This window comes from Hyaena hyaena, unplaced genomic scaffold (genome assembly GCF_003009895.1).
Source record: "Hyaena hyaena isolate Hyena2069 unplaced genomic scaffold, ASM300989v1 scaffold_870, whole genome shotgun sequence".
NCBI classification, from domain to species: domain Eukaryota; kingdom Metazoa; phylum Chordata; class Mammalia; order Carnivora; family Hyaenidae; genus Hyaena; species Hyaena hyaena.
In genome coordinates, this window is record NW_024081505.1 from 159,515 (window position 1) to 186,999 (window position 27,485).

Sequence of the window (27,485 nt, forward strand, 5' to 3'; positions counted from 1 at the left end):
CTATGTGAGAGAAAAGATAGATTTTCTGAATCTGATGTTTGCAACCAGCTAATAAGTTCTCTCAATTGATAGCATTTTCAACTATTTTAGACTATCACACATTCTCTTGTGAATTTTCTCACCATCTTATACCATAATTTGGCTCTAGTAATGGTATTTAATTTTACATGAATAAAATAATGGTTAACAGCATGGGTTTTGGAGTAAGTGACTGGAGTATGATATAGGTGCTATCACTTACTACCTGGGTGGCTTTGGTCACACTGCTGATTTCCTAATCTGCAACAGCTATCTCTCACAGGGTCATAGGAGGTTTAAGGGAAATAACATGCAAATGCTTAGCACAGTGTCTAGCACACAGCAAATGCTCCATAAATGGTAGCAGTTATACTAAATTAGGTTTCCTAAATAAGTTATCTCTTGATGTAATTAAGTTATATAATTTTTTATGCCCCCCAATATGATATAACAGAATGCTTCATATGCTGTAAAGCTGAATAGATGATTGCTTAATACATGAACTGGATCTTTTTCTCATGAGATGGTGAAAAGTCTTATTCAAGCAACTTTGCTAACCAATACACAGAATCTTATAACATTTCCTACATAACATTTCCTATTATCCAATTTGTCTGCGGTCCATTATATGCCAAAATCATTGAAACAAGGGAATCAACATGTAGAATAGTATCCAGTGATAATATCATATCATAAACACTTCATGATGCCTCTTTTTCAGGAAGTTAGACAGCTGACCTCTCCCCCACCCCTGGCTTTGGTATGGCCCCATCTTTCTACAAAGCCCATTACAAAGAGGCAAATGGGAAGCAAAGTTTTTCACCACACTGGTTTATGGTCATTTATTTGTAGCTATGCATTACTAGCACAAGGTGGGCAAACATTTTCTGTAAAGGGCCAGACAGCATATACTTTAGGCTTTGTGGCATATGATTGTGTCACCAAGTACTCAAAACATGCCACTGAGTGCAAAACAGCCATAGGCAACACATTAATAAATCAACACGGTTATATTCCAATAAAACTTTATATTTTGCCAATTATATTTTGATAAAACTGAAAAAAATGAAAAACCTTTATGGACACAAATGTGAATTTAATGGACTTTACAAATGTCAGGAAATATTCTTCTTTTGATTTTTCTTCCCCACCAACCACATAAAATGCAAAAACCATTGTGAACTGACAGGTCACAGAATTCTTACGTAGGTAGTAAGTACCTACAGGGTACTGTTTGCCAAGCCCTATGCTATAGGATTTATAATCATGGGGAAACATGCAGCACCAATGATCCTGGATCCTCAACACAAACTCGATTTTCTAAAAGTCTCCTACTCCACAAATATTGTATCACCCCAAACATTTCTTTCATTTCCAGAAAGAATGTTCTGAAAACCCAACTAAGTTACTAATTTCACTCTACAGATCAAATAAAGATCATATTTTAACCTATTTCTTGCTTTATAAGATATGTCTTAGTAGATTGTAAACAACTAACAAAATAACCAGTACTTCATACTTTAAGAATTGTAACTCATTGGTTAATGCAACTACAGTACAACTAATAATGTAATACTCAGTTTTAGGTCTCCATTTAATGAAACTCTGAAATAAAAATTACTTCATTTTATAAATACCTCTATTATGTACATAGCATTATCACTCCCAGGTTTGCTTCTTTCAGTATGCTGAAGGCCAACGGTCTCAATACTGTGGGCAAGTGGCAAAACCTGGTATGCTGTCACACTTAACTCTTTAAAAATACTTACCATCATGAAAGAATGCTGTAGAGTTCATTTAAAATTCTTTGGTAGATTAGCCTTAAGAAGATAACTAACAATTTAACCACAGATTAAGTCAAGGAATTCTGAATTCTGCATGAATTTTATTATTCAATAGAAGAGACAAGGTCCTGAAGAGTGCTACTTCTGCGGCACCGTCGAAAACCTTCAAAATGTTCAAGGCGTTTGCTTCAACATGCAGGCTAAGGCTCAGAAATAATTCCTTGCATCTGCCCAATTTCATGGCAGAGGCAAATACAGAAATTTGACACTGTGCCATTTAAAATTACTCAACTTTGCAAAAAATATTTAAAAATATAATTTCATGGTAAAATCATACTGTCACCCAGAAGACAAACTAGTAATAAATGCAAGCTGCAATGGATGATAAAAATATTCAAAAGTGAAATGCTTAGGCAAATTTTTCATAGCAGAAAGATACTAAGAAAAACTGACCTATGTTTATACTTTAAAATCTTGTAACTTTAAAAATACAGAATGTACATTTGTTCAAATTTTGAACATTTATATTTGGGATAGGATTTTATACAAATGATGACCCTTTGGAGAAATGACATTGAAGGCAACTATGGACAGTAATACTTAGAAAACCAAAGTTAGGCAGAATCCATCCTCTTTATTTTTCTCAAGACATCTATTACCTATGATTCTGACCCATTATTGATTTATACTGTAATATCCTACTTAACTCCAAGAAAAAAATTATATTTGGTGCTTTGGAGAACATGCTATAGCTACAGCAAGGAAAGGTTTTGAAAACCAGTATTTTAAAAATCTAAGAGGGGAAAAAAGCATCATTAATGAGAGATAAACTATAGAAAAAGCTTATGCTTCTGAAATACAAATATTCTTTTTACTAGAATGAATAACAGTTTTGGAAATTTATAGCATAAAATCACTATCTTCACTGCAAACTTCTTCAATGCAAACTTCAAAAAATGTATGCCCCAATGCTGTTCAGCTTTTCTAATACATTTAAAAATATGTTTATTTTTAATCTTCCAATGAAATCATTTAAGATACTCTAACAAATGTTTCCATTTATTGAGCACCTATGGGCACCATGCTAAATATTTTAAATACATTAGAAATCATCACCACGATGACCCTGCAGATACAACTTCCTGTGCTAGGAAAAAATGGAGAGTGACAACATCTCCTTTTTTGTTTTCCTTTTTTTCCCTTTGCCTTTTCAAAATAAAAGCAACCCTCTCCCCCCCCCCCAACAGTTCAGTTTAAAAAGAAAAAAACATCTCACCCTTGGCTACTTTCTTCACAAATAACATGTAAAACACCTGTGACTAGATGATTATTTTTTTTCCTCGCACAAAGAACAGAAACTTAAAAGATTTCATGTTTTCAATTCTTGAAAATACAAAAGGCATTTAGAAAAAATTAAAAATAGCAAAAATATTAATTTCCAAATCTATTGAAGGAAAGCTATATTGATATCACCATGTACATTTTAACTAGTTCCCAATAATTCTTTGATCCCCTAGCAAATTCTTACTGGCCATTTCTTACTTTTCTCTGACTTACTGAGGTTTTATTATAAATGCTGAGTCTTAACACTATGTCTTACTGCTCTTTACCTCACCTCTGCTTTCCCCTTCCTTCCACCCATTGGGCGATGTTTATACAATGTGGGCAGTTCAATCAATCTATGCAGAATTTAAAATCTGACATTCATTAATAGAGATAATATTTTACACAGATGTGGCACACTGGTCCAGATTCATACTTGTGAATGCTATACATTTTTTAGCCTCATACATGTAAGGCAGGAAAAAAAGCAAAGAAATAATGGTAAAAATTATTTCAAAACTAAACAACTACCATACCATAAACATGTTCTTTTTGATCTATATCAAAATGAGAAGGTACACCCTTAGGATTGTCTGCCTAAATTTCTTGCATTTTTTTTCTGGGCTTAGTATAGTGAAACTCCTTGCCTATATAATCAGAGATAGATTTCCTGTATTTTAAAGCTCGACTCTTCATATACCTGTGTAACTGCTAATAAAGTTATGGAAGTTCTTAATACAGAGAGGCCATATATAATTAGATTTAGAGTGCTTAAGAATGCAATTTTGCAATATGGTACACTCATCCATCTATCCAATCACTGATTTTTTTTTTTCCATTCATTCCTTCTTCAAATATTTATTAAGTGCAAACTATGCACCTGGCAGTGCTGTAAATGCTGGGAATGTGGTGATGAGCAAAACAAAACAAAAAAAATCCCTGCCCTCATGGAGCTTACACTCTAGGTCCTTAAAAGGGATCTGCAACTAAAATAGAAGTACTCAAAATCTAAGAGGAAAACTTTTGAGAAGCTCCATTATTCAGATATCACAAAGGAGCAAAGGCTACAATAAGTACTATATTTAACATTCGTAATGTGTCTTATTTTTATCAAAAATAAAAATCACATCTTATTAGGTTTACTAATTTCCTTGAATAATAATTACTACTTCTCGTTTTCCTCAATTTACACTTTGTTTCTGGTAAGTTCTTCTAGTTCCTTGAAGAGAGTAAAAGTGAGACAATCCTTTTATATTTCCAACCTAACTGATGATCAGTAGTTATCAATCAAGTGAGGGTCTTCATAAGAGGAATTTTTGGTTATAAAGGATTTGGCTTCATAATTACAGGAGTATTTGCCACACTGCCTCTGCATGACTTAACTGCTGACTGGAGTTTTGACTGGGGATGCCATTATCTGAAATAATTTGTTAGGTATCTTCCTATTTTTTTATTGTCCCATTAACTGAACATATGCTTCTTAGCATTAATATGCAGTAAAGGCTACCATTAAAAACTAGACTTTGCCCACAGAAGAGATTACAGCTAATCTTTACCTGGCATTGCTGTCAGTACTCTTCCCACTAATGTATTCTGGACCCTTTTCCACCGAGCTCTCAATTGTTACCTCTGCCCTTGCTTTCTCTGACCCACATCCTTGAATTAGAATTCTAAATTCATTATGGTCAGGCCACATCAGTTGTTAAGCTCAGTGGTTGTCCTTCATATTCTCTTGGGCTTCTCCCTCTTCATGTTGCAGCCAACAGTAATGTTTTCCACTTTCACCTGCAGAACTTTTCCACCCTCTTTCATTTTCTAAGAGGACACTGTGGGAAATCAGGACACCTCTAAGTATGCCACAGAGTGATAAAGAACGCAGGGCCAGGAATCAGAATACCAACTTTGCTCTATATGGAAGAATACAGAAAGAGCCAAACATATTAAAGGAAATATCACTCTGAGTATGGTTTCTATATTTTCATTTCTATATTTATTCAACAAATATTTATTCAGTGCTTATTAGGTTCCAAAGACTATTATACAGTTGATTTCTTTTAATGGGAATCCACCAACACTGCTCCAAAGCTGAAGTGGTAAATTTCTGACCTGTAGGTCATATTCAGTCTTTAGCTTAATTTTGTCTACCTCGGAGAGAAGGATCGAGGAACGGAAAAGTAGGCCTTTAGAAGTCTTTAGAAGCAGTAAGATAGACTAACTCTATCAAGAGAGAAGGCCTTTATCTTTCTCCTTTATTTCTATGTGTACCTTTCACTGTCTCTACCTCTTTGCTCTAGTTTTGTCTTCATTCTGCCTCATTTCTTTCACTGGCCATTATACAGCAATGGGATGTATGTTATTTCCTATATTTATTGAATTACATTCCTATTTTTAATTTAAAAGCCAAATTAAACTTCAAACCAAATTAACACTTCATATTTTTATCCTAAAACAAACAAAAAGTCCTTTTGTTGCTTTTGTTTGGAGGGGTAGGGAGAACAGGTCTATAGTCCTTGAAATTTCTTTCACAGATTCTCCACTCAATTAACTCAGTAACTGAAATTCCACCTTGACAAGCATAAATATTGCATTAAAAAATAAAACAATAATAAACATTGTACTTCAACAATCTACACAAAAAAGGATACAATCAAACATTATAACGCATAAGTGTAAAAAGTAAATAACTAGAAGTAAATAAAAATCTACCCAGATAATTTTAACAAAAAAATGGAATAGAAATAAGTGCATTCAAAGGAAGAGTTATCATTTACCATGTTTTATACACTGAAAATAAGGATTCTCCACTCCTAAGCATCATTTTTATGCAGATTTTTATCACAAAATCATTATATATTTTCCATTTGACAATTTCTCTCTTTAGTAGTTGCTATAAACTGTAAATTATCCAAACACTTAATTTCCCGGGATTAAATATCTTCCTAATAACTCTATAACCCCCATTACAAAGAATGCCACAGTATCTTTTCTTTACCACACAAAAAAATTATAGTAATTATAACTTATTCTTTATTTGTCATCTTTCTACAGAAATTATCAAGATTTAGCCTTGCCAGGAAATTATACACATTATGAATACAAGTTTTAATAGACTACTGATCAGACTATTATATTCCAAGTATTTCTAGAACATGATATCACAAATTTAAGTCATTAATTCCAAAACAATAGTTTATTAACAAAAAAGTACAAAGAAGTACAAATGGACATCCTACTTTCCCCCAATGTGTTCCATCTATCTATCTCCCTTTCAGTCCATGACACAGCCTTCTTGAGCTAAAAGAATAGGTAAAATACTTCTTCCAATGGGCCTAATAACCATCCCAAAACAAATCATTACATATTTAAGTTATACAGTCCATGTCAATTAAAAAAAAAAATGTTTTATCTATATGAGTTGCCATAAAAGCCTCTTCCCTTGCAATATACCATGTACCTAAACTGAATGAAACATATCAGCATCAACATCCATAAAACATGCTTAGACACAAAGAATTGTCATTAGTATGTTTCCCTTGAAGTAACAGATGATAAATGAAAGCTTAGAAGTGTCAAAAGGGATTTTCATAGATACTTACTAAAACACTTCAAGTCAAAAACATCTTGTTAACTGAACTAAATTGAGGCTACATGGAAAACATTCAGCTTAGTTGTGTTTTTTACACTGATTTTTAAATCAAAGCTACTCACATATCTCATCTATTATTTCAACTTTCTTTAATAATGGCTCCTTTTCAATTTATTTCAATAAACCTACAGGTATTCCATACTTCTCTCTCTATAAGCCCAAAGTACTTCTCTGAATCACGGTAAATTCCCAATACTTTTGATTTTTCTCACAGAGCTACAGATGGGAGATTAAGTAAACTGCCATGTTCAGTAAATAATGCTTAATTTGCTCTTTCTGCTGTAATTCATCAAGACAGGACATGTGGATTAATTTACTGATGTTCCTAAAAGCCATGTGTAAAATTTATCTAACAATTTTTTGAGTGGGAAGCTCCATTCTTTTGGTTTGTGGAGGCAGCCAAGTCAGAGCTTACCATTATACTTTAGTCCTGGCTTAGAACTATTCTCATAAAGAACATGAATTCAGTGTTAGACTAGACTGTAGTAACATAAGGTGCTATACCAGTGATACATTTTTGGGGAACTGGAAAATTCAGATGACCACTCACTAAACATAAAATCATTATTCCACAAAGATTTTATTCACATCAAACTTGCACAGTAGCAAAAAAAAAAAATCAAAACATAACTAAGCCACATATCAAAGAACAATATACAATAAGGATTTGAATTTCTCAATGGCATTGGAACGTATTTCCATAAACAACATTTACAATTCTAGTGTTAGATCTTTCAAGGTGTCTGAAGCTTCACAGTGCTAGAATTGATTTTTATCAGAACACATGCAAAAATGTGCAACATAATAATTCATATTAATGACAGAAAAAAGCACGCCAGTTATTTGTCATTCCAGCACGGCCATGCCACTCTATGTTCTAAAAACAAACAAACAACCCCCCAAATCCGGGTCCCATTCATTCTTCAATTATGCCTTTAGTCACTCTGCTTTATTATATTCAAACAGTCACTGTTAGTGCTCTTCACCACGACTTTCAGGCTGACGTCACTCCCTGCCTGCTGGCTGTCAGGACTGGGGGACGCCCCTCTCCCAGACTCACCTTCTTCCGGATGTCTTCATCATTTGCTCCTAGAGAGGCATAGAGCTTGAATGCAGCCTGGCGGAGTTCATGAGCATGTTTTAAATCATGATCAAGCTATGGATGGGGAAACAAAAGACATATTGCAATTCAGTCCACATGTCTAATTTTTAATAAAGCTAACTGAGTTAGAAAAAATTTTAACCACTAGTAAGATATCAGTGCTATCATTGAATTCCTGGTTATTTTGGGGTTCTGTTCACATATGACTGAATCAGTGCTGTGTTTGTGTCAGTAGGACGTGGAATGCGTGCAGTCTGCTTCTGTCTAAAAGTGAACACCACAACGTTTGACCCCGGGACAGTATATGAAAGACGTTTGTGAAACTCTGACCCCTAAACATTCAATGTGCTTAGATGGTGGCTTTAGTGGCACTGATGCTTGCTCACATCAGCTCTTTGAAATGCTCTCCTCAAGAAGGTGGCACACTCAGGCCTTTCTAGTCCCAGAATACAGCTGGTAACTTGTATGCTGCCACAGTATCTTTAGAAGATATTCTTAAATACGAATAGTGCTCGCCCGATTTCAGCATTTATCCAAGATTTTAGAAAAGAAGGAAGCCTTTGTGAAAATCCTTAACAAACAATACACCATGGTAATGATTGCTATGTATCTATTACAATCACCTGAGATTTATATTTGGAGGCTTTTTGTACATTTATTAAAATTACTAACTGGCTTGAAACAATTAATGCTAACTTTACACATGTACAGCTGGCTTTCTAAATTATCAATTTAAATACACCTATTTTGCTAAACTACCATAAACGTGAAATAGATGCATGTTCTCACAACACTTTCAATCACTAAACACAAATCGGTAAGTATATAAAGTTTATCAATAATGTAAATAATTTTACAACTAATTCACCCAAATGACTACCACTCCAAATGAATTGCCTTTATGCACTGATATGTGTTATTTATAACATTCTAAGACCCTCCTTTGAAACTTCCTAAAAAGCTAAGTGGCATATTAGCTAGAAAACCCTAACAATGATCTATCTCCATCAACTCAGTTTTAAGTTAATTGTTACTGACTGTGGTGTGTGAAGATGGGGAAATAAATCCAGCTGGTAACATCAGTTAGGGTAACAACAACAGCAGAAGTTCTAAAAATATTTTTATCAAAGCAGGCACTGATGGAGTATGGGAGGAACTCCCCAATATACAACACTCATTTTGATGTATAAGTTCTGAAATATCTATTCTTAAAATCTTAAGTACTTTCTAGTTATAACATATAGTTAGAATACTGACTCGGATTAACATACACCATGAAAATCATGCATTTATTAACATGCAAGAACTTCCCACTATGGGTCTAGTGTCTACCTTTTTATGGTTAGAAACCACTACATAATCCACCATCAAAATACAGATGACAAAACAAACTAATATTCAGGGTAGGTATAAAAGATCATTAAAAATTATTATTCTCATTTTACTATGATGGAAATAAAACGCAAAAACCCTAACAGAGGAATAATCTTCTATATACTAGTTAAATGATATACACATATATAGGTTACAAGTTCTTGTAACTATGCTTCCTCACTCTCCTGTACACAGAGTATCCCATTTGCCTTGCTTGGATGGTAAACTGAGGGTGTTCATGAAGCCACAGTTAGGACTTGCTCATGGATCTTTATGCCACTGAGATACTGTGCCAGTGTGAGGAAGTGGACAGAGGGAAACAGACAAGGTAACTGGTTCAATGTAACCCATCACCTGTACTGAAAAAACAATACCATTAACCTTAGCATATAGTGTACATGACTAATACCATTAACAGTGAAGGTTACTTTGGACCCTTTCTGAGACAGAGAAAAGATAAACCCTTAAGAGTTTATTTTATTTTCAATGTTAAGTGCCAAATGAACAGATGCCGGCCAAATGAAGTTTTAGGGAACTCAGGGACATGAGAAAGGTCAAGAGGAAAGTTTTTAAAAGTTTACCATTGGGACCAATGGCATCAAAAACACAGTCACATTCATGAAACAGTACTGGTTACTAATTAGAAGACAATGATCTCTCTGCCATGACCTCCTTAAAAAAAACTTTCTTTAACTGAATGTTGTTCTCTTATGCTTAGAGAAATGGATATAACAAATGGGCTGAGAAGAACAATGTCAAAAGAAATATCTAGCTATTCTAAGGAACTTACATTTGAGAAAGTTTAAGAAAAGCACAGTTTGGTTCTTGATGGTCTCAAACTAGAGGTTAAATAGTGCTTTCACTGACTAGCAGACCCAAAGCATAGTATAAAACTGAAGCAAGGAAAGAGAAGACAAAAGTTAGACAGTGAAAGAGAAAGACAATGGTGGAGAGTAAAATAAGGCCACTCCGTCACTTGTCACAAAAGAACACCCTTGACCTCAAGAATGAGAATAGAGCAACAGAGATGATTCTGGGAACTTACACAGGATTAGATGATGTTGATATAATGTCAACACCCAGTTTAGAGATCCATTATTTTGGGGGTTTTAGTTGGGAATTAGGAATGTATTTTTCTTCCTTCCTGATTTCTTGCTTAGTAAAAAATTTCTGGTAATCACACAAAACAGACTGGATTCAAAACCCCAGAAAACATCATCTATGTTATCAAAGATATGAAAAGATTCCTTCATTTAAAAGGGCTTTGAACTGTAATTATCAATTAGTTCAAAGTTGTGAGCAGTAAGAAAACCTTTTACAAAAATCCCTTACTTGAGCTGCTGAAAAGGAAAACAGAACATACCCTTTTAATATCAGTGATGGCACTCACTGAACTGGGATACTTGAAATAATCAGCAAGCATGGCAATGAGGTGATCAGTTATGCTAGCGATTCTCTGTAGCTCAACATCTGGTTCAATCAGATAGGCGAGTGTCTCAGCTCCTTCAACTCTCTCCTCTAGTAATCTCTCCTTACTGCACATTCGAACCAAACAAGGCAGTGTCTGGAAGGTAGTGAAATTAATTATTGGCTTTGTGGTAAAGGCAAAAGCTTGATAGGGAGCATAAACTGACTCAATCAACTCAACGGTTTACAGTGGCAGTCATGTTTGTCATCAAATGTTTGAATTAAGACTTTCATAGAATGAAAGGGGTTTTTTTGGAATGTAAAAACAAAGTTCAGTGTATATTAATCATTTGTGTTGGCACACTAAGTCTAATCACACAACAGAAGTGCGATAATACAAACTCTAATCAGGCCTTTGTGATGGATAAAATTGAAACTTTATTGTACAACTTACAAAAGACATTTAAGAATCTTTAATAAATCATGTCTGATGTTTCTGCCTCTTCTATGTGTTTATTTACTGAAAAGACATCCAGCAGTTTAATCAGGAATAAATTTGCCTTAGAAAAAGTATGTTATCTTTTTCTTAGTGAGTAATATGGATGGGATGACTTTTATTTTTTGTTTGGGGATCAATATCTACAGCTGCAAAATCAAAATACAACTTTAAAAATTCAGTGATCTTACCGTGACTCAGATTCCATGAGTTTTCCAATAATGTGAGTAAAATGCATCCATCACAGTTATTAGGTTTTCCAAGTAACTCCCTAGAATGACTGTATCTACTAGTTCAATTTTACTTGAGGTCCTTCAAAAATCTTAGTGCTGGTCTTGGTAATTTATCTAAATTAGGTCCTTGATAAAAAAAAAATCCCATGTAGTTAAAAAAAAATCCCATGTAGTTATTATTTCTTCTTCTTTTTTTTAATGTTGAACACGAGCCAAGGAGAGACAGAGGATCCAGAGGCAGGCTCTGCACTGACAGCAGCGAGCCCAATGGGAAGCTCAAACTCACAAACCATGAGATCATAACCTGATCTAAAGTCGGATGCTCAAATGACTTCACCACCCAGGTGCCCGTTTACTATTTCTAAGGCTGATGAACCCAGTTTAAAGAATAATGTGGATGTGGAAACTGAAATGTTCTAATTATAGGAAGTTTTCCTCCGTTATCGTAGTCAACACAACTGTGCTTGGCTGTTTTCTAAGTTTCTACTGTATCTTTATCATAGAGCTTAGCACTTTACTGTTCACTATTGATTTCCTATCTGGCTAGTGTGTGCTTTATAATACAATCCCAGGTTTCCAACAGGAAAGCCTGATTCTTACTTTCTTTTGAACAGTTACTAACATTCATCAGTACCGTAAGTTCATGAATTACTGAATTAAGCATTCACAAATACTACATGCAGAAGATGCTATTAACCTAGTTTACCAAAAAGAGGAAAGAGAGGGGTAGAGCAGTTGAACAAAGAAACCAAGGTTACTTGCCTGGAAGCCCTTAGAATTTTACACAGTTTTGCTTACGTAGGGGGTCTTCAGATCTCATAAAAATAATTGACTTGCTTCAACAAAGACTAAACAAACATTAGTCTTAATGCTCTTTAATCCTTGGGTTCATTTTGCACACTGATAATGAGAGACTTCGCATTCATAAAATGATAATCAATTTATTTACACTTGCTTTTTGTGACTAATAAGACATTTAATGTATTTAATACATTGTTATCTTCAAAATAACCCGTTGGAACAAATGAACAAAAATTATTGCCTCCATTTTCATGAGTCACCAAAAGAATAAGGGATGTGCCCAAGGTTACCCAAGCCAGTCAGTGGTAGGAGTGCTAAAATGAGAACTGAAGTCTTAGAACTTTTAGGGACAATCTCGTATCTGGGTTTTTCTGAGTTCTAGTTGTTTTTGACATATCACAATGATGTTGATGGTTTTCATGTGTTACTTTTCTTTCTCATTATGTCTTTTGAATATCTGCTATGAGGGTGATATCAAATCTTTATCTGCAGAGCTAGTGAACTGCTTGCCTATAAAATTATGTTGAAAATTTAATGAAAATCAAAGATTAAAATATATTTTTGATTTCACCTAAATTTTACATATTTTTAAGATTTCTATATCCTCATGATTTAGTAAAAATGAAAAAGGTCTGACAAGAACTATTCCACTTTGACTCTCAAAATATATCTAAAACTAATTTTTAAAAATTACATGGCATCATATGGGGACACCTGAATGGCTCAGTAGGTTAAGTGTCAGACTTCGGCTCAGGTCATGATCTCACAGTTCTTGAGTTCAAGCCCTGTGCTGATAGCTTGGAGCCTGGATCCTGCTCCAGATTCTGTGTCTCCCTCTCTCTCTGCTCCTTCTTTGCTCACACTCTATTGTCTCTCTCTCCCTCAAAAATAAATAAAGATGTTTTTGAAAAAATTTCAATTTATATGGCATCTCATTAAAAAGAAAAGTGTTATGTCTTAATGTTATTTTATACTATGCACATGAACCATAGTGATAAATGCATAAAAAGAAATAGGAGAAAAGAAATGGGAATGCCAATATTTATATTCAACATTTAGGACTGGGTAATGTTCACATGTGTTTAGAGAGAATTAATTACCTCACCTTTAATACAATACAGTTGTCATCTGTCCGAATTGCTCCAGCTCTACACATGTAAGTTAAACTGGAATAAGATGGCAGAAAGTAAGTTTTTGCTTGTGTTTTCAAGCTCTAAAAGAAAAACTCCCTGCCTCTAAGATTTTATGGGGGAAAAAAAAAAAGACAGCTATCTTATTTACCTTGAGGGAGAAGGTTTTCACATTATCTCATATTAAGTTTTACCAATTCAAAAACAACTGATATATACAGACAGTAAGCCAGATATTTTTAAAAAATACACACAAAATTGTTTTAAAAATTAAGACTTAATGAGAGAATAAACTTTGAAGCTATGTGCTGGGCACACTGGAGTTCCATATACTTCTCTCTGTATTTTTTTATGTTTAAAATATTCCAAAATAAAAAGGGGAAGAGGTTAAAAATAAATATAAGGTTAACAGTGTCTAAGATGAAATAAAGTTGGGATATTTTAACTACAAGAAAGGTAGTATAAGAATCACAGAAGAAGCATTTAACTTTTAACACCTACAGCTAGTTGTAAGAAATTAACTACTAATTCTTCAGAGTTTGCCAGCAATGGCTTTGAGAACTGGGTCAATGATTTGGTTCTACTGAAAAACAATTTACCTTCACAATTATATCTGGTTTTGAATAAGAATTACTTGGTACTCCCTAAGCATGGACTGAACACTGAGCACTTCAGAAACTCAAATTAATGAATTTCCTTTTTGAATTAGATTCCTTTAGTAAACTGAGGGGACAGGGGAAGGACTAAAACACTCAATATCTTGGCTTCTACAGAAAGCTATGAAAAAAAATAAAATTTTTACTTAGATTGTAGAGAACTGAATTGTTTACAGCTCTTATCATTATCTTAAGACTTGTTATCCACATTGTTTTTTGAAACCAGCTTCATGAGAGAATTTACCTTATTAACAAAGAGACAAATGCTCAGTTTTGAAGACAAAAAGCAAATGAAAAAAATATAATATACTCATATAAAAAAATTCATGGCCCATGAGTAATTTACTGAAAATTCCTTACTCTCACCAAAATACTAAAGAGTCACAAATTCTTAAATACTGGAAGTAAACAATGAAATTAGCAAAGAAAAGGTGCTCAACCTATCTATTAATATATTGATAATTACAGAATTGGTTTGTATTGAATGATTATGAGCCCGAACTTGTGTTCATAAGAACTATCTTATAAACTGTCACATCTCTATGATAATTTTATGCTTTGTTTCTCTAAATTCGAGGAAGCCATATTCTCTGAAATCATGCCTTAGTTACCAACCTCAACTAATTCTCACTCCATATTTTCACATCTTTATATTTTGCCTTAATCCTTACCATAAATAAGTTGGTTAAATCTCATCTAATTCTGTATTATTTCAACTGAAATAAGGAGAGTAAGTTGAGAACGAAATAAAGTAATTTTCTGTACATCATCTTAGTTGTTACATGAGTGTTGCTGCTCTGCGTGCTGCAGGTAGGAAGCAGAGTAAAAAACTCATGCCCATTTAATAAAACTAGAGACAATCCCACGACTTGCAAATTCTAAAATCCCAAATTCTAAATTCCCAGGGACTGGAAGTGAGCTAATAAGGCTGTCCAAAAATACGCTAATATGTTGATAAAGGACTGTCATTCTCCCACACTGTCTTGACTTTTACCATTTTGCTGACGTCAGCTGCATCTCAATAGGTTTATCCCTCTGTAACATCTTCACAAAAATTTGGGGTAATAATTCTCCATCAACCAAAACTAGAAATAAAGCAAAGAACAAGAATTAAGGAATTCTTTTTATCTACAAAATTCCTAAATTAAATCATGTAGGTGCCACTGAAAGTTCCAGCCTACCGTTTACCAGGGTCATCGATACCTGGGGGTTTTCAAAAGCTAAAACTGAGAAGCATTTCAGTGCTTGCATTCGAACCTGTAACAATAAATAAACAAAAAAATGCACGTATGAATTTTAAATGTCTCAGAATCTAAACTCTTCTGAAAAAACAATTTAAATCTGCTTAAAATACTAAAAGAAGGCCTCAGGGAAAAAAAGTAGTACCTGTATATCTGAAGAGTACAGTAAGTTAAACTTAATTATAAAAAGTTAAAATTAATTTTGAAATAACAGAAAAGGAAAAAGTAGCAACTAAAATTTAGACAAATTCCTAATCAAATTTAAAAGAAGGTACAAAATACAATGTTGGTAAGACAAAGAAAACTTAGTAACAATTAATCGCCAACTCCCTTTCAAGTGGGACACTTCTTCCCAAACTACAAAAAAAAAAAAAAAAAAGAAGGAAAAAAGTATGCTCTTATAGTATATATGGGATAGGGTTGGGGCAGGACAGGAGAGGAAGCAAAATTACAGTAAAAGTCTGAAAAGGACTAAACTAATTTAGCTTTTAAAACACCCATGAACTATGCTACTATTCCTCAAAAGTAGATTACTGGGGCCAAACTCTTGATCGCATTCAGTATATTTTACAATTTGCAGGAGCTCCTATGAGAGCTATTATTTTTCTTTCTTTCTGTTCAGTTTTCAACAACCTCATCCTCACTTCCACGCCTGAGTGCACATATGATGTTTCTATGTGGCACTCAAGATTGGCAGGCTAGGGAGCTGAAGTGTGAAGAAGCCCTGTCCCTCACTTTGGCAACAACATGCTGCACTGGCATGTGCACACCTAAAATGTGAGACATAAAATACGTCAATGATACTTACAATGGAGCAAACATTACAAAGAGCAATGTCACCAAAACCTTTTTTCCTTACACAACCTATAATCTGGTAAGGAAGCTTGGTGCAGAAACGACAAGAAAGAGAAGAAGGGAGAATTGAGGGAGTTTATGAAGCTAGAGAACGAGATGAGGAGGGACAGTAAATAGCCACCGCAGCAATCGTTTCTTCATGTGACAGTGCTGACTGCTTTCTGCCTCCACGTGGCACCAGGCAGACAAAGCAGTCTCGGAATAGGTTTCCTTCCCCTGGGTCTGGCTAATTTCAAGGTGGGTCCGTTCCCCATTCCTATCCTTGTGAATGCTTCACCAAGATCAAACTTTGGATCCCTCAAGTAGGGAGAACATAGGTATCAGCAGACCGCAATACAGCTAAGGACCAAAAGAGCAGATCAGATTCAGTGCAAGAGGATAGAAGACAAAAAGGTCTACTTCTCTCTCTGCTCTGGAAGAAAGTCCTGGCATACCAGCTCTGATGTGACAAAAGTAGGACAATGCCCCATTATTTGCTATAACTTACTAGATGGACAACAATAAAGTGACCCAAGTTTTAACTTAATGCTTGACTAAGTTACACAAAACAGAACACATTTTAAATGTTGGTATATATGTGGGTATACGCTGTAAGCTTGAGTCATGGTGGCTAAATCAAAGTTCTTTCTGACAGCAAGCCACTGTTCACACACACTTCAAGGCATCACCTCACACGCGGCTTTGGCACTGACATCAGAGCAGAAGAAACTGTGAAAATCAATAGCAAACCAAACCACAACCATACTCTGAAAAAAATGGAAAGGCAAGGGTAGCTTTTAAAATTTTTTTAAAGAGGATGCTGTAGTAAAACAATACCCATAAAATTTTACCAATAAAATTTTATTCATGATCACAGTATCTATCAAAGCAGCAATATAACATGTGGGCCTTCTAGACTAAGACTCTAGAAACCAAAAAAGTATAAAAATCCAGCCATGATTTTTAATATCTTACTTTGTAAGATACTGAGGTTAGTAGATGAGCAATATTCTGAACTGCACCATGGTTAAATAAAATTGTTTGATGATCTGGACCCTGTAAGAAAAGAGAATATAACAGTACATTAAAAAAAGAGTTAATGATTCATTCCAACAAAACATCTACTTAAACGTAGAAAAGCACATTTGCTACAATGCAGAATTCTCATTTACCCTTCTCTTGCATAAATCCTTCCTAATAAAGCAGAGTAGACAAGGGGTTACCATTTCTTATGTCATCCCAGTTCTGTATAACTGCTGCTTCCTTACCTCCCCCTAAACAATAAAGGGGACAAAGAAGCTATCCTGATAAGCACAGGCCCTTTGCAGTTCTTAAATAACACACCATCACAGCAACAGAATGAACCAGTCAGTTCTACGTTTCATGTGCATAACCTTACACTGTGTCCACTGAAGATAGTGGTGATCATTCTTACAACTTCAGACTGATAAGCTAGTCAGAGGAACTCTAAAACTCTTAATTAGTCAAGGAGAACTGGACCGAAGCTTAACCTATCTCAAAACATCAGGAAAGTCTGAGTAATGGATGGTGGAAAACTCAACACTCCATCTGAGAAGTGAATGTATTTTGGTTTCTGTTTCTATCTCATTTCTCTTCTTATGTTATCATTTCTTAGAATAGGAAGGTGAAGAAATGGGAAAATTCAGAGATTTTATTTTTCATCAATAGTCTTCTACCGAGCAATTTACTGAAGATCTTCAAAGTAACAGAAGCTAAAGGTTTATGCAAGGCTTTGAAATTGCCACAGTTCTTACGTACGGATTTTAATTTTAAAAAATTATTTATTTTTTTTTTAATGTTTATTTGAGACAGAGAGAGACACAGCACGAGTGAGGGCAGGGACAGAAAGAGGGAGACGCAGAATCCAAAGCAAGCTCCAGGCTCTGAGCTGTCAGCAAAGAGCCTGATGCGGAGCTCAAACCCATGAACCCTGAGATCATGCCCTAAGCCAAAGTTAGAAGCTTAACTGACCGAGTCACCCAGGTGCCCCTAATTTTTTTATTTTTTATTTTTTATGTTTAAGTAATCTCTATACCCAACGTAGAGCTTGAACTTACAACCCAGAGCCCAAGAGTTGCATGCTCTACCAACGGAGCCAGCCAGGCACCCCCTACCCATTCAATAATGAAGTCAAATCAAGGATAAGGATGCTACTTCATGCTTATCATTATTCAGAAAAGAAAAACACAGTATGGAAAGTTGGCTACCCTTCTGGGCTCACCAAAGGAAACCAGTGGCTAGTCTAGAAGAAACTCTGAAACCAATTTTTCCAGTCTACTCTTTAGCCAAGTAACAACTATCCTGTAGATGCTCATTCTTTCATGGACCAAAATATCAATCATATGAAGTGGGGAGATTCGTATTCATTGTCCTGAATCACAAAGCAGCCATATTCTATTGTATAGGTAATAATTCTATTAAAGGAGTCCTTTAAAAAACAAAAAATCTTCAGCAATTTCTCTCAATTTCTATCCATTTTCCAACTTCTAATTTCTGGGTATTAGCTGATACATAATAATCCACACTTTATTCGCACAAACCTGCATTACACATATTAGGTAGTTTCTAATGTCTATTAAAAACAATGTTTTGTTGAAGATTATTATTTTTTTAATGTTTATTCATTTTTGAGAGACAGAGACAGATCATGAGTGGAGGAGGGGCAGAGAGGGAGAAGCAGCTGTCAGCACAGAGCCCTGTGTGGGGCTTGAACCTACAAACTGTGGGATCATGGCCTGAGCTGAAGTTGGATACTTAAAACAACTGAGCCACCCAGGCACCCATGTTTTGTTGAACATTGAGTCAGAGGCTCAACAGACTGAGCCACCCAGATGCCCCCATGCATCTTTTTTTAAAGAGCTAGATCATGTATGGAATATCTGTATGATGAAGCTGTATTATGAAAAAGATCAAGCACAATGCAATTTACTTAACATAACTGTTCCCCGCTGCCTACAAAATACTATAGTTTTTTTTAAATTCTTCAATTTCTTTGCCCCAGGGATTGCAGCAAATAATGATTACAAAAGTTCTTCTTCCTTTGTGCTTGTACATAGGATTGTGTAAAAACAATTGCAAGGAAGCAATTAGTGACTGAACCAACCAGAGAAGGAGCTATCATTTGTTTCTTATCAATCTCTCTTAGGTCTCTCCAAATCAACACACATGAACCTCGGCTAGTGAGGCAACATCCACAGGGTGGTAAGCAAATAAGCCACCAAATTTTTAATCCAAAAGATAGAGCTCAGAAGTTTTGGTGTAACCTGTTTAAGAAGCGGCAACAATTTAGTTGCAATTCATATTACTAGTCCTTTTTTGCTCCTTAATATATCAGGGAGAGAATTTCAAAGACATAATTAGGATTAGCTTATAAGACAAATGCTTTAGTAATCTCCTTTTTCTGTCTTCCCCTCCCCAGAATATGTAAATGTATTTAATACTGATATCAGTATAGCTGACCCATGAACAACAACGGGTTTGAACTGTGCGGCTACATTTCTATGTGGATTTTTTTCAATACACACAGCACAGTACTGTAAATGTATTTTCTCTTTATGATTTTCTTAATATCATTCTTTTCTCTAGCTTTACTATAAGAATACGGTATGTAACACATAGAACACACAAAATACTGCAAGAAAACAGTATATAATACATATAACATACAAAATACTCAACTGCTTATCAGTAAGTCTTCCGGTCAATAGTAGGCTATTAGTAGTTCAGTTTTAGGGAAGTCAAAGGCTATGTGCCAATTTCTGACTGAGCAGGGTTTGGCACCTCTGACCCTAGCAATGTCCAAAGGCCAACAATATATGCAAATTGTGAATGAGTCTAAAAATTCTATTACGAATACTATTTTAAGTCTGTATGAAAACTGAAAACATGAAAGTAAAAGGTTTTTATAGCTAATGATTATACAGAGATCATGAGATCAATTGTTTTCAAAGATTCACATTACTAAATCAGTAGAAAAATTAATATTTTATTTTAGGCTACTTATCATTGGGTTTATAAATGCTACAATGTTTCCTAAAGTCTACTTTACAACGGCAAATGCTAATTATCATGCAAAAAGAAAGCTGAGTTAAGGTGATTTTCTTTGATAACATCTTCAGTTCTGTTAGTGGCAGGAGGGTGCTCAGTGTTAAGAGAACTTAAAAAAGAACTAGTGACTTAATGGTATTAATACCATGATTTCAGCTAAAAAGCACTGAGAAATTTTAGATAAGCAAGTCTAAAAGGACTTAAAAGTTTCTGATGAGTATTTCTAAAAGCTATCTGAAGGGTGCCTGGGTGGCTCAGTCAGTTAAACATCCTATTTTGGCTCAGGTCATGATGGCACAGTTCATAAGTTTGAGCCTGGCAGTGAGAAGCCTGCTTGAGATTCTCACTCTCTTCTCTCTCTCTGCCCCTCTCCCGCTTGTGCTTTCTCTTTCTCGCCAAAAATAAACATACAAATAAATAAAATTAAAGCTATTTGGGTAACTTCTGGAATGGGATTATTCAAACTTCCCGTAAGATAACACAGTAATGTGACATGTAGTAGTTACACCTGCAGGTCCAATTTTCAGTGCCCCTTTGGGATTACTGTGGTTATCACTAGTAGATGGTATGCTCTCAAGTACTCAGAAGATGCAGAAAGATTTTTAATGAGGCACAGGAGGAGTTCTGGAGTATCCTTTTTTACCTTCCTTCCAGGGCTGGCTAGAAGACTTCATTTTACTGTTGGAAAAGTTCAGCTCACTTTTAGCAAATGAATTGCAACAAAATTGTCATTTTTCTCAAAAGCTTTCTTTGCCCACCTCAGATTAATGGAGTGTTTGATATCCCTGGTCCTATGAGTTGGCTTACATACTGTCAAAGGAATCTGAAAAGTAACCTTCAAAGACTTTTGATAAAATTCTTAAATTTTAGATGTCTGAAATAGAACTGAATTAAGCTGTGAAAATAAGATGGGGGGGGGGTAAACAAATTATAATGATACTTTTTCTGGAGCCAAGTGATCTCATTTTCACTTTTTGGGAAACGGATCTAAAATAGCATAGATCCATGATCTTCCTAGTTTCACATGAAGGTTTCAGTTCTCTTTGCTATATTTCCTATAGTTCCCCAAACTCCTTACTTTGTCTTTGTATTGTAAATATAGGTAGGTGAGTAATGCTGTCCTGAAAAACTTATAGAATCATCAGAAGATAATTATTTGGTTAGAAATTAGCAAATGTGTAGAAATTAAGGAAGCTCTCAAATAATCACCCATGGCTATCAAAAGAGTACGCTCGGTATGTAAACTATGAAGCAAAAGAAATACCACTTTATGACACTATTAAGTTTAGACTCAGGCCCTTTTAGGGACAGAAATTTCTCTCAACAAAGTCCCACTTCTCCTTACAGGAAATCATTTAAAACAATTTCCAACAATGAGGGTACAGGGAAATAGTCATGATCACATACTACTGGTAGGAGTATAAAGTGGTACAAGCTCAAAACAAGACAGTAAGTATATGGTAAAATTACAAATGCACACACTTTGACTCAGCAGTTCTGTTTCTTATAAAATGCTTTACACAAGGTATTTCTGCAGCATTGTTTTATAGTAATATAAGATTGGAACCAACACAAATGTCCAACGATAGATAACTGGTTAAACAAATTACTGTCTATCTATAGAAAAATACTATACCACTGTTGGAAAAAAAAAAAGAGAGCTTCTTTTTCTTTTTTTCTTTTTTTATTTTTTTAATGGTTTTTTTTTTTTTTTTTTATTTCTAGGAGAGAGAGAGAGAGAGAGACAGCGTGAGCAGGGGAGGGTCAGAGAGAGAGGGAGTCACAGACTGAAACAGGCTCCAGGCTCTGAGCTGGCTGTCAGCACAGAGCCCGACGCCGGGCTCGAACCCACGAACCGCGAGATCATGACCCAAGCGAAAGTCGGACGTTTAACCGACTAAGCCACCCAGGCACCCCCCCAAAAAAAAGAGAGCTTCTTATGTACTGATGTGGAATAAGTTTTAAGACATGAAAAATGCAAGATGCAGAACAGTATGTATGGAATGCTACCATGTGTGTCCCAAAAGGGGAAGGAGGTATATATCCAAAGGTCTGCTTACATATAAAAACAGGGAAGGGGAAGAATATCTACAGGTCTGCTTTTATCTGCACGTTATCTCTGGGAAGATACACAAAGAAGACACATCCCCTGAGAGCATATCAGATTTTACACTACAGAGAACATTTACTCTGGTTCTTACTTTACAGCAGTGTGAGAAGATCTGACAGATGTACTCCTGGGTGTAGCGGGACCTGCTGAGCAGCGCCATGAGGTGTGGGATCACCGTGGCATCCTGGAATCGAAGGAAAAGAGAGCACAGTAACAAGGAGCTTAGGCATTGTGAATGCATCTAACAAACTATTTCCAAGGGCAGGTACATATGCAAACTTCTTATATTAATCACAGTAGATCAAGTCTCTTTAAGGAACACAGCAAAACAAAAACAACACAGTCCCCTAAAGTGTTCAAGTAAAGGACAAGGAGAGGGACTTCAACATTTATCATCAACAACAAAATACAAGAACAGGAAAATCTCAACTTCTTTCCCATAAACAGTTTACATCCCACAATAAAACAAAATCATTTGAAAGACTTAACAGAAATCTGTTCTGAAACCAAAATGTGAATAATATATACAATAATAAACAGCCTATAAGGAGGAAATATTGTACAAAAAATGACAGTTTTGAACTCTGAGATGTTGTGGTATCAGTAACTAGTAAGAATTATGACTGTAGTTAGCTAATTTCAATCTTCACATAAAGTATCAACTTCTCACTTAGACCATGTTCTCCACCTATTGCTGACACTTAGCAATATATATGACAGTGCAGTGGAAGAGAGGAGAATCCGCCCAACCTGCTACAGGGCTCTCCAAGAATCCCCTTCTTCTTAGGGTGCAAAGGGAATTAAAAGTTGAAAGGGTATTTGGCCTCAACCCCAGATGGAAAAAGAGACTTAGCTCAAGCCTCCTCATCAATGCTGTCATGAGTCCTGGAGCTATGCATCCCAAATATGAATGTGCAGCAAAATCCCAGGGGATATTATCTGCAGATTCTGATTCTGTAGGTTTGGAGTAGGATCTAAGCTCCAAATGAAGCTGATGCTGCTGGTCCATAGACCACACTCTGACAAAAGACAACAGAGGGCAACAAAGACAACTTCAGAGCACCATGGCAGGGGCTCCTGAGTTGCTGAGTAGGTTAAGTGTCCAACTTCAGCTCAGATTCTCTCTCTCTCTCTCTCTCTCTGCCCCTCCCCCACTAGCACTCTGTCTCTCAAAAATGAATAAAAACGTTAAAAAAAATTTTTTAAAGGTATCATGTTGGGATGAACAAGATTTGGGGCTTCCCTTAAAAAGAAAAGAATGCCCAAGATATATAACAGCTAAGTAGGAAAATAGAAGGATGATGATCCCCTATAAGTAGAATCTTTCCCTTAGTTTAATCCTCTGTTAGTATAATCTTGTGTTATCACATGCAGTTTAAAAACAAAATGAAAATTTAGAAAATCTCAGAGAAAGTCAGGTACTAAATGCACAGAAAGAAAAGGAAGAGAGGAGATGAGAAGAACGTCAAGTACATGTCTATTTTTATGGGGGCGGGGGCAACAATGGTTACATTGGTAGAAGATAGGGAAACAAGTAGCAGCTAAGAAAGCAGGCAATCAAAAGAATGATAGAAAAGCTTCTATTAAGCTCCTGAAACTACTTCCACCTCTTTTCTTTCCTCCATTGCTCTCTCATCCCTCAGTTTTCCTATTATAATGGCCTCATCCCATTTCTTCACATCTGCCTCCTTTCTGCCAATTGTTTTACAGATCTGCAATTTATAGTTGATTAAACAAGGCAAAGAACAATTGCATAATCTACCCAAAGGCACCCATCTGGTAAGAAGGATTTCAAACTAGACATTCTGCTCTCTTCTAAGTGGACTGTCTTGTTTTCAGTTTACTGTCTGAGTTGCTGTACCAGCTAGCTCTATACAATCCAACTCACAGATATCAATTAATTACACTAAAACACTACTCTGTCATTATCCCATGCAACACTTTTCACAGATTCACACTGTCGTTGACGCATAAAACTGAGATGTTTCCTAATTTAGACATTCTCACTGTGAAAGCCACTTAACGTCCTTGGGCCTTAAATTGTTCTTATGTAAAAAAGTTAAGTCAGTGTAGACGAGTTTTCCAAATTATGTACCATGATCCATTAGTAGGTCATAAAATCATTTTGGAAAGTGAGGAGGAAGGAGTTAAAACAGCTGGCCAGGATCAATTTCTCACTGTTAATGGGGATAGAGAGAAATTTATAGGGTAAAGAAGACAAGCAATTGGTTTAATCTCTTTGTAAACATCAAAATGGGACCTTCAGGGAAACAGACTTACATTTACTAGGAGTAGAGCTCTTCTCTGTATAAAGCTTTGAGGAGGATGTCCCCAATTTAGGATAGCTTAAAGTATAAATCATTAGTTTAGTTCTCAAATAGTGGTCCATGGACCAAGAGCCTCTGAGTTACCTGGAAACTTGTTAGAAAAGCAAATCCTCAGGCCCTACCCCAGACTCACTGAATCACAAAGTCTGACAGTAGGCACAAGCAAACTGTGCTTAATAAACCTTCCAGGTAATCATGGTCCATGCTCAAGTCTAATAACTGTTGTAGTGAAGAGTACTGATTTATGAGGCATGGCTCCCTGAAGAATACTGCACAAATCCCTAATGTATAAAATTGAGATGTTTCATAATTTAGAGCTTCCCTGCTGTGTGAAGTGACCCATGAACCTCACTTACAGACCTTACGTATCACTAGGGGCCAACGGAGCATGTCTCCGATGTGGGGAGGATGGACTACGGAGCCTCGTGACATTCCACCCTCCCCCTGCTTGTTTTGCCTATGCCTCTTGATTGCTTATATTCTTGAAATATTTGTAAAATGTGATTCTAGATAAGAACAGGAATGTATCCTATCTGACACTGATTCTTTGTGTTGGCTGAGAGAAACACAACCAGCATTTTTTTTTTACAAATGAGAAAAGTCAGAATAGAAACCAGAGGGCATCATACTTATGGAACTGTTTTGTGAAGACTGTCGCAGGAATCTTCTTTCTCTCTGCATACCCTCACACATTTGCACAGTGTGGCAATGGAAACTATATTTCTTATCATGGATTATAAATCAGAGAGTTTGAAAAATACTGGCCTAGTTAATGTTCATTAAGAAAGTCTCCTGTAATCAAGAGATAAAAACATCCCCTGAGGTTAATCCCTGAGGTTTTTGAAAACTACTGAATGACCCCAAAGATCTCCAGATTCTCTCACACATGTTCTCTGATTCTAGCCTAGCAAGCAAGCCTCCTGCAGGCTGGATCTGGGTCACCTCTCCAGAATCTAACACTGATCCCTTTGCCACATTAGACTACTCTACCCATCGCCCTGCATATTCTCTCTTACACAAATCTTTCCCAGAATGGCCTCTTTCCTCCCCACTTCTCTAAATCTTATCTATTATTCAAGATCCAGATCAAATTCTCTGTAAAGCGTACTCTGCTGGATTTAACCTAGAGTAAGTACATTAAATATATTGCCTTTAATTTGGTAGTAAGAGATCAAAATGGGTCTTTTTTTTTTTTTTTTAATTTTTTTTTAATGTTTTATTTATTTCTAGGAGAGAGAGAGAGAGACAGCGTGAGCAGGGGAGGGCCAGAGAGAGAGGGTGTCACAGACTGAAACAGGCTCCAGGCTCCGAGCTGGCAGTCAGCACAGAGCCCGACGCGGGGCTCGAACCCACGAACCGCGAGATCATGACCTAAGCGAAAGTCGGACGCTTAACCGACTAAGCCACCCAGGCACCCCTGGGTCTTCTTTTTTTAAACAGCTTATAAATTCTTCAAGGTCTGATACTGTCTTTTACTTCTTTATAATATCTAGAACATCTGATATCTGCAAATTAACAAGCACTGACATACTTCTTGAGACTTTTCCTATGATACAACACAGTTATGATGAGTTTTGAGATGCCGAATAAAGTAGATGTATGTTGCTAGTGAAATCTAGCTGATGATTCAAACACTTCTACAACTCACTGTATACAGCAGCTCCTCTGGAGTGACGGGACTGGTAAAGATGGTGCGCAGGCACCGGAGGCAAGCTTCGATGAACTTCAGGTCTGGAGACAGTAGTCCTGTCAATAGAAAAGAGATGTGAGGATCATCCTTTCAATCCGTATTTTAAATACTACAAATTGATTCTGATTTTTACTTGCACAAAAATGGCTTCCTCACATACCTTGCAGTAAGGCAGGGATAATATGGCAATCTAGAAGAGACTTGACGTTGTTTTCAGTACCCATAGCAAGACTTCCTAATACCACCGCACATTCAGTTTTCAGCTCTGTGCTTGAAGTTTCTTGCTGAAGCAAGTACAATAATCTGAAAAGAAGGAATTTGATAAACAGAGGAGACTAAAAAGAATTAAACACAAGTAAATTAGCTGAACGTGACAGAAAAATGCTACCAACACTTCCCACAAACTAAAAATATGTTTGGTGAGCTTGTAGAAGGTTAGGAAATGGTCATTTGTTTACATCAGCTACTAATTTAATAAAGGAATATCTGGGTAAGAAAAATCAAGAAGAGATTTTCTTCACTTTGAGCAAAAGAGCTATTACATATAATCTTAGAATTTATCAGAACTATTATTCTGAAAGTTGTCCATAAGTAGAGACAGCAGCACCACGGTCCATGTTATCTGCCACTCCAGGATATGAAGACTCCGGACAGTCAATGCCAAGTGCTATCAGATCTTAAATTCAGACAAGAAAGGGACCTGGACTATCCAGAAGTGTATTTCAGAGATCACAGAGGTTTAGCCTAGAAGAAATATTCAGAGTCCTTATGCAGTTCTTCAAGCAAGGAAAACTCTTCTTTCTCCAGTTTTCCCATTTGGGAATCAGGAGATCCTCTCATTTCCATCCCAGCCCTGCCTGTCAAGCAAATATTCCCTAAATTCTAATCAGCTGCCACTTATGACCACCTCTTTTATGTTCTACAGTAAAACACTCATGCTCCTTTAAGTACACTTACATACACTGAACACTAATCCCCTAAGAAAGGCTGCTGAGAGTTATATGGTTACCACAGTATATATTTGAGGTCAGTTATGATAAAAACAATAAAACCATGAATCCTGCATCAAAAGACAAAAATGAAGAGGAAAACAATATTAAAATTCCTGAAAAAAAAAAAAAAACAGCAACTACACATAAAACTTAGTTCTGAGTAGCAAAGGCAAAGAGAAAGTTATACAATTATCACTGTCTGCTAAAAAGAAGCTTATTTATTAATTAGGTCATCAGCAAAAAGATAAAAAAT

The 27,485-nt window shown here is 35.8% G+C and overlaps 1 protein-coding gene across 2 annotated transcripts in view; it reads right to left on the bottom strand.

Annotated features, from left to right (window-relative positions):
* The window catches only part of ARMC8 (armadillo repeat containing 8), a 107,265-nt gene that overhangs the window by 37,265 nt on the left and 42,515 nt on the right, over nt 1-27,485 (bottom strand). For both annotated transcript variants that reach the window (XM_039220215.1, XM_039220216.1), the window contains 9 exons: nt 26,401-26,543; nt 26,199-26,296; nt 22,315-22,407; nt 17,021-17,101; nt 15,152-15,227; nt 14,965-15,055; nt 13,290-13,350; nt 10,611-10,811; nt 7,832-7,927 (listed from right to left, as the gene is read on the bottom strand). In XM_039220215.1, coding sequence (XP_039076146.1) covers nt 7,832-7,927; nt 10,611-10,811; nt 13,290-13,350; nt 14,965-15,055; nt 15,152-15,227; nt 17,021-17,101; nt 22,315-22,407; nt 26,199-26,296; nt 26,401-26,543 — 940 coding nt within the window. The remainder of the gene's footprint in view (nt 1-7,831; nt 7,928-10,610; nt 10,812-13,289; nt 13,351-14,964; nt 15,056-15,151; nt 15,228-17,020; nt 17,102-22,314; nt 22,408-26,198; nt 26,297-26,400; nt 26,544-27,485) is intronic.